The sequence below is a fragment of the Penicillium alfredii genome (genome assembly GCF_028826965.1).
Source record: "Penicillium alfredii strain IBT 34128 chromosome Unknown utg000001l_segment0_segment0, whole genome shotgun sequence".
NCBI classification, from domain to species: domain Eukaryota; kingdom Fungi; phylum Ascomycota; class Eurotiomycetes; order Eurotiales; family Aspergillaceae; genus Penicillium; species Penicillium alfredii.
Window position 1 is genome coordinate 2,834,352 of NW_026622698.1, and position 12,777 is coordinate 2,847,128.

Below are 12,777 nucleotides of genomic sequence, written 5' to 3' on the forward strand. Positions count from 1 at the left end.
TTTTTCGATTTCTTTTCTAATTATATGACAATTTTTTCACGACATCCCTTATCACCTGACACTCTCACTTAACCACCCAAAACATATTACCCTATTTAGCAATAGGGTGACCTCGATATGTATGACCTTTTTCGCCGTAATTCGAACACTTCAGTAGGGCCTTCTTTTTTTGATTGGCCTAGCCGCCTCGCTCCTATCTGATATCTGTGTAGATTGCCTTTTTAGGAAAGCAGTAGGTAGAATTTAGGGATTTAGCAGTAGCTGCCAGGCGATATTAGATAGAGCAGAAGGGTGAGCAAGCGTGAGTAGATGCTATTTTCCGTCACATTCGATACGCGCCCGCCCATGCCTTCCGCCAAACCCAAAAACCACCTCCCCTAACCTCCAGATCAGTCCACCGTCACTCCGCATTATAGCGCCAAGGTTCCCAATCTCAAAGTTTGCAATGATTTAAACTATTATTGAGCAAATTACTGACTACCTCACAAGTGGCTACAGCTGCTGAATGTAGCAAGCGTTCAATAATCAATATCAGCAGCAGCCTTCGATTGTTCGGAGACGTCAAAGCGGCCCCAACTCCTGTCAACTGACAAATACGCGTAACTCCTCCGATGCTAGAAGACTTATGTGACCACCTAGTCGAACAGCCTGGGTGGTATGTAGATAAGATGGTGGCTTTTTTACAGGGGTAATGCTTAGTACCTGATGAGGCGCTCTGAGGCGCTCCCTATTTATCCTTGATCCATCCATGACTATTAACTCTCAGTACAACATCTCCAGCGGTAAGGTAAAACTCGTTATCATCAGACAGCTCAAACAGGACCTCACCATCCATCTGCTGCACATCAACAACAGGACATTTTCCCCTCATGTATTGGAAGTTGTCGACTATAATCCTTTCGATGTCATAGCCGAAGGATTTGTTTCTGGTCTCAGAAGTTGATTGATCCTCTAATCCAAGATAAACTTCAAGCGCTTCAGTGGTATAAAGACGGAAACGCTCGTTATATCTCACAGAATCATTGATTGATCCTCCCTCGGCCAAGTAAATGGTCTCTAGGAAACTATTCAATGAGGACCTCGTGATTGAATTTCGGCTGAGTGTCAATGAAGGGCCGTATCTGGGTGAAATTTCCGACAGGGTATTGAGCGAACCAATCGATTTCATTTTTGCCTCCTCTGAGTTCTCTGAAACGAGCTCTGGTAGATTCACAGTTGTTGAAGAATCCGATAAGGTAAGCAAGTTGCTTTCATTCGGAGTCGGATAAACAGGCAGCTTCCCTTGAGCTAGGCCTAGTGAAATATTGCGTCGAAGTCTTTCGTCTAGTCTTTCGTTGAATATCTGCTTGAGTGCGTAAAACCCTGGCAGACTCGGGAGTCTCCAGCCGGGATAAAGCCGACCGTGGGTTTTCGGAGTATGCATCCGTCCGTACACATGAATGAAAGTGTCGCAGAGAAAGCATGCATCTTTGCTTGAACTAATCACTCGTGGGAACGGTTTTTGAACTTGAATTTCACAAAATGCAACAATTTGAATTTCAGCGTGGATTTTAGACGCTAATAGAGCCTTTTGAGCTCCTTCATACCTGGCAAGGGCAGCGTCTTTATCAATTTTCAAATTGCGGCACAAAAGGAAGATATCTTGTTGCCTCTTGGCCAATCCAAGCTTCGATAAGCATGAGTACAAGTTCGAAATCTGGTTGGAGTGCGTCTGGCCTTCGAATGCCTTCTTGGGGAGGCTTGCCAGTTGAATTTTCATGTTTCGGACCAGTGGAAACTTTTTGGCCATACGATAGAGTTTTCTTGCGGCTTCCCGGTATCGTGACACTTTTCTGATCATATTCAGGCAGCTTGACCTCGAGGACGGACTCATGTCATTGTTCGAGATCATATTTAGGAGCTCTTGCAACCGCGGGGCTGTTTGTTTCAAGTGATGAATCCCTTCCACAAGATCATTCAGCTCATTCAAAGTTCTGTGCTTCAACCATCGATCGACCAGATGTATGACTTTCTTTGCTTCTGATATGAACAAAGTCGATGTGAGTGATAAGTTTTCGCTGTGAAGCTTCTGATCCGTAATTTGTTGAATACTGAACATAGCCTCCCTCAGTAGATCTTGAATAGGTCTCTTAGTTGCTTTCCGGTCGAGACCTAACCGGCATAGTACCCGTGGTGAGCACATTGAAATAATAGACATCAAGACTCTCCCTTGAAGGTCAGGCTTATCTATAGGTTTTGGAGGACAGTTAAAGTTTGCCATCATATTCAAATTAGGCAGGACAAACCATATTCAGAATCGTGAAGTATTTGGAAGACCTGTTCAAAGTTTACTTTCAGGTTTCGTAAGATATCATCTCCATCGGAATAGGTTCTTTTGTTGATGGCTAGAATGACATCCAAGGCCGTCCCAGATGGATTCTGTTTAACGCAGACGGCCGGTATATAATCCCACCCATCCTTCGTTTTTGCTATGAAAGCAAGAACTTCGGTTAGTCCAAGCTCTTTAGAAAATGGCAAAATGTATTCTTGGTCGTTTGACAATCGATTGCTCGTATTTCGAACGACTGGCGCAGGGGCCTGGTGGAAGAAGGAGTTGAGAGCGATATACTCAGCGCATGTTGTTGCAGGAATCTGGGTTGTTTGAGCCATGGAACTCGACGGTCGAGGAAAGGTGCCTTGACGAGAGCGGAATGTTCCAAAGAGGTGGGGGTAGAGGGTGTTTATGAGCTGGCGGGGTATTTGCAGGTCTACAAGTACCATATATGAGCTGGCATATACATGGGTAGCTACACGCGTGATAAGATAATACATGGTATTAGCCAATGACAATATCGAATCCGCGTTTGTATGATTTGGAGCACAGGCCCATCGTTCGTATTGGTGAAAAGGATCTCAATTTGTATAAACGAGTGTGCATGAAGGCTGTGTTCGGTCAAAGAAAAGGAAAAGGACAATTATTTTGTCAGATCGCAAGGACTCCCTCTACTGCTCACAAATAGTATCGTATTATAGGCTTTTGTTATTGCTTATCTATAAGGCGTTGGGATAACTCTGTGAGACCGTTCTAGTTGTAGTAGCCGAAGCCCGCATCGCGACTTAGGTGTGCAACCGAAGTATCCTGAAGTAGGGGCGTATTGAATGCCCGACATTCATGGAAATCCAAGACCGTTACCGTTGTAATACGATGCAACGGCATAGTCCAAATCATGCTGATGTAACATCAGCATGACTTCGGACATACAGTCTGGCGGATACAGATCCCCAATCAGAAGGCAGCACTGCCACAAAGTGAAGTGCTAATTAACCAGCGGATCTCGCTTTGTTGGTTTGTTTGTAGAACTAACTTTCTAGAAACTAAAATGAAGTGGCTTCACCTGAAGATCTCCGGGACTTGGAAAACCCGGCTGATGGCAGACTTATCAGCTCTGGAACCCAGATTCTGTGGGTAACTGAAGGATCTCAGATGGACGTGACAAACCCTAGTAAGGCCATGATCCATGGATTGGAAGGACTGTGCGAGCTGACGATTCAATTGTCAACCTCACAACTCTCGACGTCACGGACGGTTCAACTTCATCGACCTTCAATGCCATCGAAACCGTTCTTAAGATTCAGACTGCACTACCAAAGAAATACTTGGAAAGTGAATATGTGGAGAGGGGTGGGTATCTTCATGTTGCTCGAGTTCTGCCAGACAACCTCGTCAACTCTGCCGAAGTTGAATTTGCTAATGGCCGAGTACCAGTGCCGAAATCCCTTCATTCTGCGGAGACGACAATTCGCCTGCAATGTGAGCGAGTCGGCACAGTCGACGCGGTTCAATACACCCGAGGTGGCCCCGACAGAGCTTACTCTTAAGGAGAATTTGGTGGAGGTGGAGCTTTTTGCAGCTGGATTGAACTTCGAGGTGAGTTAAGAGTCGCTTTGGGAAGACTTGCAGATCTGATCAGGTTGTACCAGGATGTGGCTATCGCCATGGGCATTGCGTGAAAACGAACATCTCCTCGGTCTCGAGGGCGCCGGCCTTGTCCGACGATTCCATCCTTCGGTCACCAAATTCAAGCCTGGCGAACGCGTCCTCGTCTTCAAGAAGGGATCCTTTGCCACTGTTGGGAACAATGAAAAGAGAAAGTTCTTGGTGGAGCGATACGGCATACCCGAAAATCGCATCTTCAACTCTCGCTCTACCGCGTTTGCCTGTAATTTGATGTAGGCCACACAGGGCGCGGGCGTTGACGTTATTCTCAACTCTTTGACGGGTGAGTTGATGGAGGAGTCGTGGCGATGCATCGCTGCTGGAGGCACCATGGTTAAACTTGGGAAACGGAATATGCTCGACAGGAATTACCTGTCTATGGAGCCTTTGGGTCGCAACGCGTCCTACCGCTGCTTTGACATGTCTCATACTCATGTCTCTGGCCAACTCATCTCGAGGTAAGTTCTTTGATATGATTTCGATTGAAACGCTTGAGCACGTCATAAGTCACTAACTCGAGAAAAAGGAATAGACTCCTTGATGAAATCATGAACCTCATCAACAAAAGGCAGCTTACGCCAATTGGACCTATCAAGACATTCTCCTTTGCGGATATACCCACGGCTTTCGGATACATGCGTCGCGCCAATCACATTGGAAAAATCGTCATTTCCGATGGACCTGACGCAGAGGTTCAAGTTGAGGTACGATTCTTCGCTCTTCTCCTAAGCTCGGTACTAATTCCCGCACTGGGCTCGACCCGCGCTCAATCCATTAACTCTGAAAGGGAATGTGGCATACTTGATAGTCGATGCACTCCATATCGCTGCTGGGTCCCGATCAATGAGCCCCTTTTCATGCGTCTCACATATTCGAATGCCGTTTTCATCAGGTCTGTCTTGCGACGGCATTGTTTTTGGCGCATCAATTTTCTCTTGGAAATGCATAGCAATGAACGCAAGCTTACGCACATATGGGCTTCGCTGTCTCTTCATTCAATACTTTAGCATGGCCATATCGCCTATAACCTCCGTTAGGCGCTCTTCAAGCCTGGCTCCCATGTTTTTACCACACGCTTCGGCACAGGAGGTCTATCTGCTGGTTTCTATGGAAGGAGTTCTTAGCAAAGGTGTTGCACAGTGTGGTGTTGTGCGAAATGATTTGAGGGCAGAGCCCAGCAGGTAGTTTGGTCCTGCAAGATAATGGGGGCTGCTGACTGGCACAAAGGGACAATATATTAAGCATTCAACTTTCTAGAGGAAATTGAATACCATCGAATAGTGTCTCCCACCCCCGCCACTGATGGCACATGCGATGAATACTTTTCCCACCCTCCGGAAAGAAAGCTGCTCTTTCCCAGTCGATCACACCTGCCACTGCGTCCAAATTTGGATGTAATACAATGTTCGACAGATCCCAATCCATATGCGACAGCACTGGTAAACTCAAAGGATTGGTTTCATGAATAAGAGGTTCATCCTTATTTTTGTACGACCGGAGGAAATCACTGGTTGAATAAAAAGGCCCACGATGAGGAAGTTGGTTGTGAATTATTTCCCCCGAGCCACTGAGTGATCGAACGCCACCAGAATCATTAGGGACTCTCGCGAGCTCTTTGATATAATCCTGCACCTGCAGTCTGATTCCTTCCTGCTGGCGAGGGGAAATGTTATCCCAAATTGGACCTTCGAAGATCGTTATGCCCTGGATTCGTTCAAAAACATTGAAACTGCATTTATTAGTTTTAATATATATAAAGACTTAGCTCAGAACTTGCCCGTCCCCTTGATAAATGAGCTTCGGTATTGGAATATTCGTGTACTCTCGAACAATTTCCAAGGTCCGTATTTCGTTTTCATCCCGTTGAGAAATTGTAGAAGTGTCAGGTTGGTAACCATCAAAGCCTAGCTCACCCGGCCGAAGACTTTTCTTCACGACACAACTCTCGAGCATGTAGACATATCGATCAAAAGGTGGAACAGGCAGAGTATCGGATTGGCATTTTTCCAACCACTCCTCATCAGACGAATAAATCATATTTCTCTGGGCAGCCACGAAATGGTTCTTAGGAATATGAGAAAATGCATAGCAAAAGGAATTTGGAAGGAGTGGCTGTACGATGGACCCCTCTCAATTGTCTCGTATGTGTGCGCACGAGCCTCCCTTAGACACGTTCCACTGTTGCTTAGCCGGAGGCGAGTCTGTGCCCAACTGTACCGAATCATACTTCCAACTTTAGCGCTAAGGTTGACTTCATGCGTTCCCCCTCCATTTTAGCCGAGGAGCACCTTTGCTCCAATGATTATTTAAAGTTGAAAGCCCCCAGACATTGCTTGTGAGCGGTAAATCATATTATTGCTCACCGACTACCTTCATAAGTTCTTATCCGCCTGTATGCACTAAGCCACCTCTCCAGAATCACGAACTGCATATGAGGCTGGACTCGATTCATCGCTGATACATAAGAAGGTCCGTCGTCTATGTGGGCTTTTTGTCTTTGTCAAGAACTCCAAGTTTTATTTGATCCACCAGACTGCAAGAGAATTTCTTATTGCAGAGAGCAATTCGAATAACGCCGGCCTCGTATACTCATGGAGACTAAGTGATGCTGAGGACCAAATAGCTCGAGTATGTTTGCGATACTTGTTAATGGAGGATCTGGTGCGTAATGGCGACAGGGTTTGCTCCGGTACCCAAGACTTCTTGGAGTATTCAGCAGTACATTGGCCCGACCACGTAAGGAAAATGGACCTGGGTTCGGACCAAAAAGCGATCGACCAAGTGCATCGACTATACGACATGAGTGGAAAGCTATTCTCGCTGTGGTTTCCTATCTTCTGGAATGCATCAAGGCGTTACGAGAGACTGCCTATAATGAAAGCACTCCATCTAGCAGTATTTAACGGCCATGAACAGGAGGTGCAATCTCTACTTGGTGTTAATAAAAGGGATGTTAATATACCCGATGGCACAGGAACGCACGCCGTCGTATGGGCGTCATTGAATGGACATTATAGGGTCGTGCAGCTACTACTCGAGCACGGAGCCAATGTTAACGCCTAGGGTGGCAAGTACGGAAACACCCGTTAGATCGCTTGTTATAAAGGACACGAAAAGATTGTAGCTACTGCTCGAGCACGGAGCCGATATCAACTTCTAGGGTAGCGAGTTTAGAAACGCCCTTTAGGCCGCTTATTCTACAAGACATAAAAAAATTATATAACTACTACTCGAGTACGGAGCTAATATTAATGCCTAGGGTGGCTTCTATAGAAACGCCCTCTAGATCGCTTGTTCTAAAAGACACTTGCTTCTTGATTATGTCATCCGCTTTAGACGTGAGAGCTTCAGCCAAAGTTCGTTATCCGAATCATCATCTTCAATATACAAGTAGCCAGTATCCTAGCTCACTAGGCCGAAGACTCTTTTTCATGACCTGTTCCTCGAGCATATAGATATATCGATCAAACGGCGGAACAGGGAGATTTTCGAGTTGGCATTTCTTTAGCCACTTCTCATTAACAGAAGATGACATTTTGTTCTAATTGGGCGATAAGGAAACGGATATGAATGTGATAAGAGGAAGAGGAAGGGAAATTTGAGAACAGGTCTGTCTATATTTCAGCCGCTCCCAAATCATATGCCCCGTACCTGCGCACGAGCTGAGTCAGTGAAGTCGGCACTTTGATTTACTTCAGCGGCACTACCTACAATATGTCTTAGCTATTCAACTATCTACAGGAGTATGACTGGCGTAAAAGACCGCAAAGACATCTTCTATCTATCCACAAGTATTGATGGCCAGAAAGCCCAATGACAAAATAAAGACTGACGAGAACTGGCTGGCTGGCTCATATAAATGTAAATACTGTGCAGCAATCCAAACACACTCGCCAGAATTTCAGTCTCAAGCATTCAATTGAACAGGAATTGGGTGGCGCTATCAAGAATCACTCCAAAATACATTGCAATGCCCCAGCTCACCGAGTTCCGTTAATGAGAATGGCAACAAAACACCGGTTCCCATGACAAACAAATAACATAAGAAAAGGGCATCAGCTTTGGGGTAGGAATCTGCGAGTCTGGCATGGACTCAACCATATCCACACGAAGTCGAAAAGAGAAAGAAAGGAATTTTAATCAAAGTAGAAAATACACCCGAGTTTGACACAAAGGGGAAAAGGAAGAATTAGGCAATGAAGTTGCGACGCTTCCGGTTGTATGCCCGCTGGTCCTTGAGCCACTGCCGATAGCCCTGCACACTGCCGATCTTCTCGCCGTAGTAGTCAGGGACGGGGTTGGCGATTGAGTTGGTGGAGGGATCGACGCGGAAGCGGCGAATGCGATCAAAGAACTCTTTTTCTTTCTATAGAGGCGCAAGAGAAACCGTTAGATAATTCATCACCAAACCAGGAAGTTAGGAGGGGTTAAGAGCAGGCTGAGATCTCAGGGGTATATAACTCACCACAACAACAGAAGGCTTAAACCGTCGATATACCAAGCCCCAGACCCCGTTCCCGACAAACGGTCCAGCCAACCATCCTATTGCACCGCATGCCGCCGTAGCCAGACCAAGCACCACGAAGGGGTCGAGGCCCATCACCTGTGCGCCGAGAGACTCCAAGTCCTGAGAAGACAGGACCTGCACGCCGACCGTGGTAGTGACGAGCGAGCTGGCAATGGACGAGGCGAGAGAGTAGCGACGGCGGGAGGCACGCAGCTTGAAGAAAGAATTCCAGTCCAGCTTCACATCGTTGGTCTTCTTCGAGGCCGCGGTCGAGTTTGTCCGCAGACCGATCTGTTGAAAGCTGGAGGGTGATGATGGGAGGGTGCGGGCGTGCGGCCGAGAAGCCTGCTTCAGGGCTGCACCAGCCGAGGGACGGGCTGTCGTGGAGAGCTGTTTGGAGGCCATTTGCGGGCCTGGGTGGAACGAGCGGAGGGGGCTGGCGAGGGCGGATCCCAGCTGACTACCGACGATGGCCGTTCGGGCAGACATTGTGTGTATTGACAGGAGTTGGGGAACTGACGGATACGCGGATCGAGATGTGAGAGCACCGGCGCAACCGTGGAAGTGGAGAAGCAGTTATGTAAGCTCGAAGCCTTAGGCATCTAATTAATGGATCTACAGCACTTCACAACACACTAAAGAATATGTTCGACTCCTATTTTATCATACAGACCGAAGAAAATACAGGAAGAAAACAATACACGGCAGAGGATATCGAAAACAGCGACAATAAACCTAATCACGGAAAAACCACAGACTCCCCTAGACTCTCTTCGGGTAAGGCTTGTGCAGCAGTGCGGATTGCCCGTTAGGCAGGATGTCGCCTTGGTCCGGCTCGCTGCCGTCACTATCACTGCTGCTGTCATCACTGCTTTCCTTGTCTTCACTCGAGCTGGGTACCTCATAGACATCACGGCGCGAGGTCGGAGGGGCCGTCTGAGTAGCCGGGTCCTGTTTCCGAGCTGTTTCCTCCCGGACCTTGACAAGGAGGCCCTTGAGCGTAGTATGACTACCAAGGGCTGGCTGCGATGGCACCTGTCTAGGTGTAGGCTGGAAGGGAGGCAGAAGAGCAGGGGACCTTGGTGCGCCATTCGGTTGGGGTCGTGGAGCGGACATTGGAGGATCGCGACGTTGGGCGGAGAAATTATTCGTAGGCGTCTGACGGGGTTCCCGGTAATCCTCATCCGACTGGGAATCAGATTCAGATTCTTCTGAATCTTCGCTGGACGAGATCTCAACACTCTCCGCCACCTTTTCTTGCTGGCAACCGACCTGCTCAGTCACCTTGGGACCTGCGCTAGTCGGACTCTGGATGCTGCCCCGGCGCTGATTTTTGGATTGGTCAAATGACCACGTTGGAGATTTGTTCACGGTAGTCCAGGGTGAGCCACCATTTGCGGGAATAGATCTTGCAACCCGGGCACCCGACGGCGGAAGACGAGGCTCATTTGCTGAAGGTGGGGTCGCGGGCCGCGGACGACCGGTTTCCAGAAGAACTTTTGGGGAAGTTGGGTTTCTAGTGGGCTGAGCTGAGGGTGGCGACCAAATCGTAGGTAATGCTTTTGTGAACAACTTAGCAGCAGTGGGCGAAGTCGCCGTGGCGGCTGCTGGAGAGCCAATGCCATTTTCAGATCGCGATCCTCGACGAGAAAACGTCGGCGTGGGAGATTTTGCTGCAGGGGTTGGAGATTTGGCCCCAAGAGCAGGAGACTTCCGTGCGAAGATAGGGGATTTGGCTGATGGAATAGGGGATTTGTGTACGGGCGTGGATGATTTCGCCGGAGCATGAGGCTTCTCCACCGGAGCCGTCGAACTAGCTCTTCGGGGAGTAGGAGACTTCCTCACTGGAGTAGGAGATTTGGCTGCTGGAGTAGGAGGCTTCGTCGCTGGAGTGAGAGATTTCCTCGCTGGGGTAGGAGACTTGGCTGTCGGACTCGACTTCTCCGGTGCAGGAGCAGGAGGCCCAGGACTCTCCGACCTTTCCGATTCCGGTTCACTCTCAGAAGAAGTCTCAGAATCCGAGCTTGGCGAGGCAGTGCGGTGAGAAGCATCTCCATTCGTCACAGCAGGCGACTTAGAAACAGACTTAGCAGTCGTCGACTTCGAAACCGACGCAGACGGCTTCCTCCTCTCTTCATAAACCCGCATTTGATTCCGCAGGGACGAAAGGGTCGCCAACAGTGATTGAATATGGCGTTCTTCTGAGACACGGCCAGTCTTGCGACGCTTCGCAATATTGGTACAAGTATCACGCATTTGTCTCACAATGTCGAGATATTTTGGATCGGCTTTGCGGTTCTTCAGTTTGCGCTCCAGGTACTGCGCTTCGCGCTCTATGTCTTGCGTTTGTCGCTTCTTTTGCTCGATCTCTTGGGTAATTTTGCTGATTGTTTCAGGAGAATAACCCGGTGGGTAAACCATCTGACTCCCCGAGGGGGTTCCCTGAATTGACGGCGGCGTGCTTCGGGAGGTTGTGGATAGCGGGGGCCCAGCGGGCGTGGATCGGGGCGCGGGTCCATTGGCAAATGGTTCTTCTTCATCGGCAAAAGAGACAGATCGCCGCTTGTTGGCGGGAGAATCGGTGCGCAGTACCGACTGGAGATGTTTGGGTTTCTTGAGGCCCTGATTCGTAGAAGGAGTAGCAGTAGGTGCGCTACTGGGGAACAGAGGGGTGCCGAGAGAACTCTGGGTCAAGGGTACGTCCGTAGCTTGGAAGGAATCCTGGGTCATTTTGTTTCTGGGTGGACTCTTCGTGATACCCAGCCCCAGGCCAGACTTGGGAGGTTCCAATGGCCGGCCAGTAATGCTGGATCGGCGGCCTGGGCCCGAGAATGATGGGGCACGTTCCCGTCTCCCATACGGACTAGAAGGAGGCGGAATGGTCTTGGGAGGGTTCGGGGATTCGGCCGTGAAGTGAAGGGCCGATGGATCAGCGCCATGTAGACGAGGTTGCTTGGCCGGCGTACTGCGCTCCTCACTCTGTTTGCGCTTGCGAGACCGAGTCGCAGGCCCTTGATCCGGAGTAGCCAAGCGCCGGGGTGCCCCGTTCTCTTTCATAACGATATCGCCATCGCTGCCATCGTCGCTTTCGCTCTCTGCATGATACTCGTCCTCGTCATCATCATCATCATCCTCCTCCTCCTCCTCCACCGCCTGCATTTGGATATCAGAGTCGTGCTCATCTGAGCCACTTTCTTCTACGGCATGTTCTTCACTTTCGTTCTGATCCTCCTCCTCGCTCGCGGTCTCCGTTGCCTTTTGCGCAGATCGAGTTCGCTGCCATTGAGGGGTGGTGCGCGTCCCAAACAGTGACCCAGACCCACGTTTCTGGGTGGAGGCCGGGCCGGCCATTTGCGTGATCGATCGTCTGGTAGTTACCGTTCTCCGCGGAGGAGCGTTCGTCTGCACCTTTGAAAACTGGTTGTTGGATGCCGCGGTAGATTTGGACTTCGTACTGGAAGACCGGCTTTGGGGGTGCTCTGAAGGAGAGGGCGACTCGCCTAGTTCCTCGCTCTCGGCACGTTCGTTCGAGACAATCGGACCATTCTGGACCTCGACAGAAAGAAGGGGTGTGTCATGATGCCGCGACTTGACGGGAGACTCCTGCGCTGGAGTACCTTGCGCGTTATCGGTGGCAGGAGAAGAACGGTCAGACGAAATATGAGCGGTAGATGCGCGACGAGAACTCTCATCTTCCTCCTGGATAGGAGAGAACTGGGATGCAATAGATTCTTTCTTGATCTTGTTCTCCTCAAACTTCTTCGCGGCTCCATCCCAGTCCAGGTCCACGGAGGGGTATCGCAAGACCGGGGACTCTGTGGTCGGCTTCTGAATAACGCAAACTGTGCCTCGCTGGTCGAGGCCATCTGCGCGGGCCTTGCCGATGTTCACGAAGACATCGGCGACAGTCAGATCGGTATCGAGGTCCTCGGTGTCGTTGGCATCGTCGAGGAGCTTCTTGATCACGAGTGGTCTATGGAAGACAGTAGTTAGCCACCTGGGTATCAAAGATATAGGGTATGGGCTTACTCCAGAGTAGGGTGAAGCTTTTTCCATTTCTCCTGGATCATGCCCGCGAGCCCTCCCAGCGTCACTTCCTCGGGCTGCATTAATACGATCAAGAACGAAGCCGACCGGCCCCCTGCGGATACCAAATTTCCTCGGCCGTTCTCATCGCGACTGCGGTCGTTGTCTTTGCCGAGGATGGACCGAAAAAAACTTGGGCCTGAGGGGACCTGTTCCCGGGGAAAGACCTTGACTTGTAGTCGCAGAAACACCATGGCGAGCTATGTCG

At 49.4% G+C, this 12,777-nt stretch overlaps 4 protein-coding genes across 4 annotated transcripts; 1 reads left to right on the forward strand and 3 right to left on the reverse strand.

Annotated features, from left to right (window-relative positions):
• Positions 1–1,064: 1,064 nt before the first annotated feature.
• NUU61_001102 (nucleic acid/nucleotide deaminase domain-containing protein) lies at positions 1,065–2,649 on the reverse strand (the record flags this gene model as incomplete). The annotated part of the gene is made up of 3 exons (XM_056651684.1): positions 1,065–1,121; positions 1,214–2,226; positions 2,286–2,649. 3 exons carry the CDS (start codon positions 2,647–2,649, stop codon positions 1,065–1,067), a joined length of 1,434 nt encoding a protein of 477 aa, XP_056516534.1.
• Positions 2,650–3,730: 1,081 nt separating this feature from the next.
• NUU61_001103 (beta-ketoacyl synthase domain-containing protein) lies at positions 3,731–5,100 on the forward strand (the record flags this gene model as incomplete). Its single annotated transcript, XM_056651685.1, has 4 exons — positions 3,731–3,907; positions 4,214–4,434; positions 4,503–4,680; positions 5,014–5,100. 4 exons carry the CDS (start codon positions 3,731–3,733, stop codon positions 5,098–5,100), a joined length of 663 nt encoding a protein of 220 aa, XP_056516535.1.
• Positions 5,101–8,165: 3,065 nt separating this feature from the next.
• On the reverse strand, positions 8,166–8,972 carry NUU61_001104 (presequence translocated-associated motor subunit PAM17; the record flags this gene model as incomplete). The annotated part of the gene is made up of 2 exons (XM_056651686.1): positions 8,166–8,342; positions 8,442–8,972. 2 exons carry the CDS (start codon positions 8,970–8,972, stop codon positions 8,166–8,168), a joined length of 708 nt encoding a protein of 235 aa, XP_056516536.1.
• Positions 8,973–9,245: 273 nt separating this feature from the next.
• On the reverse strand, positions 9,246–12,763 carry NUU61_001105 (uncharacterized protein; the record flags this gene model as incomplete). The annotated part of the gene is made up of 2 exons (XM_056651687.1): positions 9,246–12,456; positions 12,513–12,763. 2 exons carry the CDS (start codon positions 12,761–12,763, stop codon positions 9,246–9,248), a joined length of 3,462 nt encoding a protein of 1,153 aa, XP_056516537.1.
• Positions 12,764–12,777: the final 14 nt, after the last annotated feature.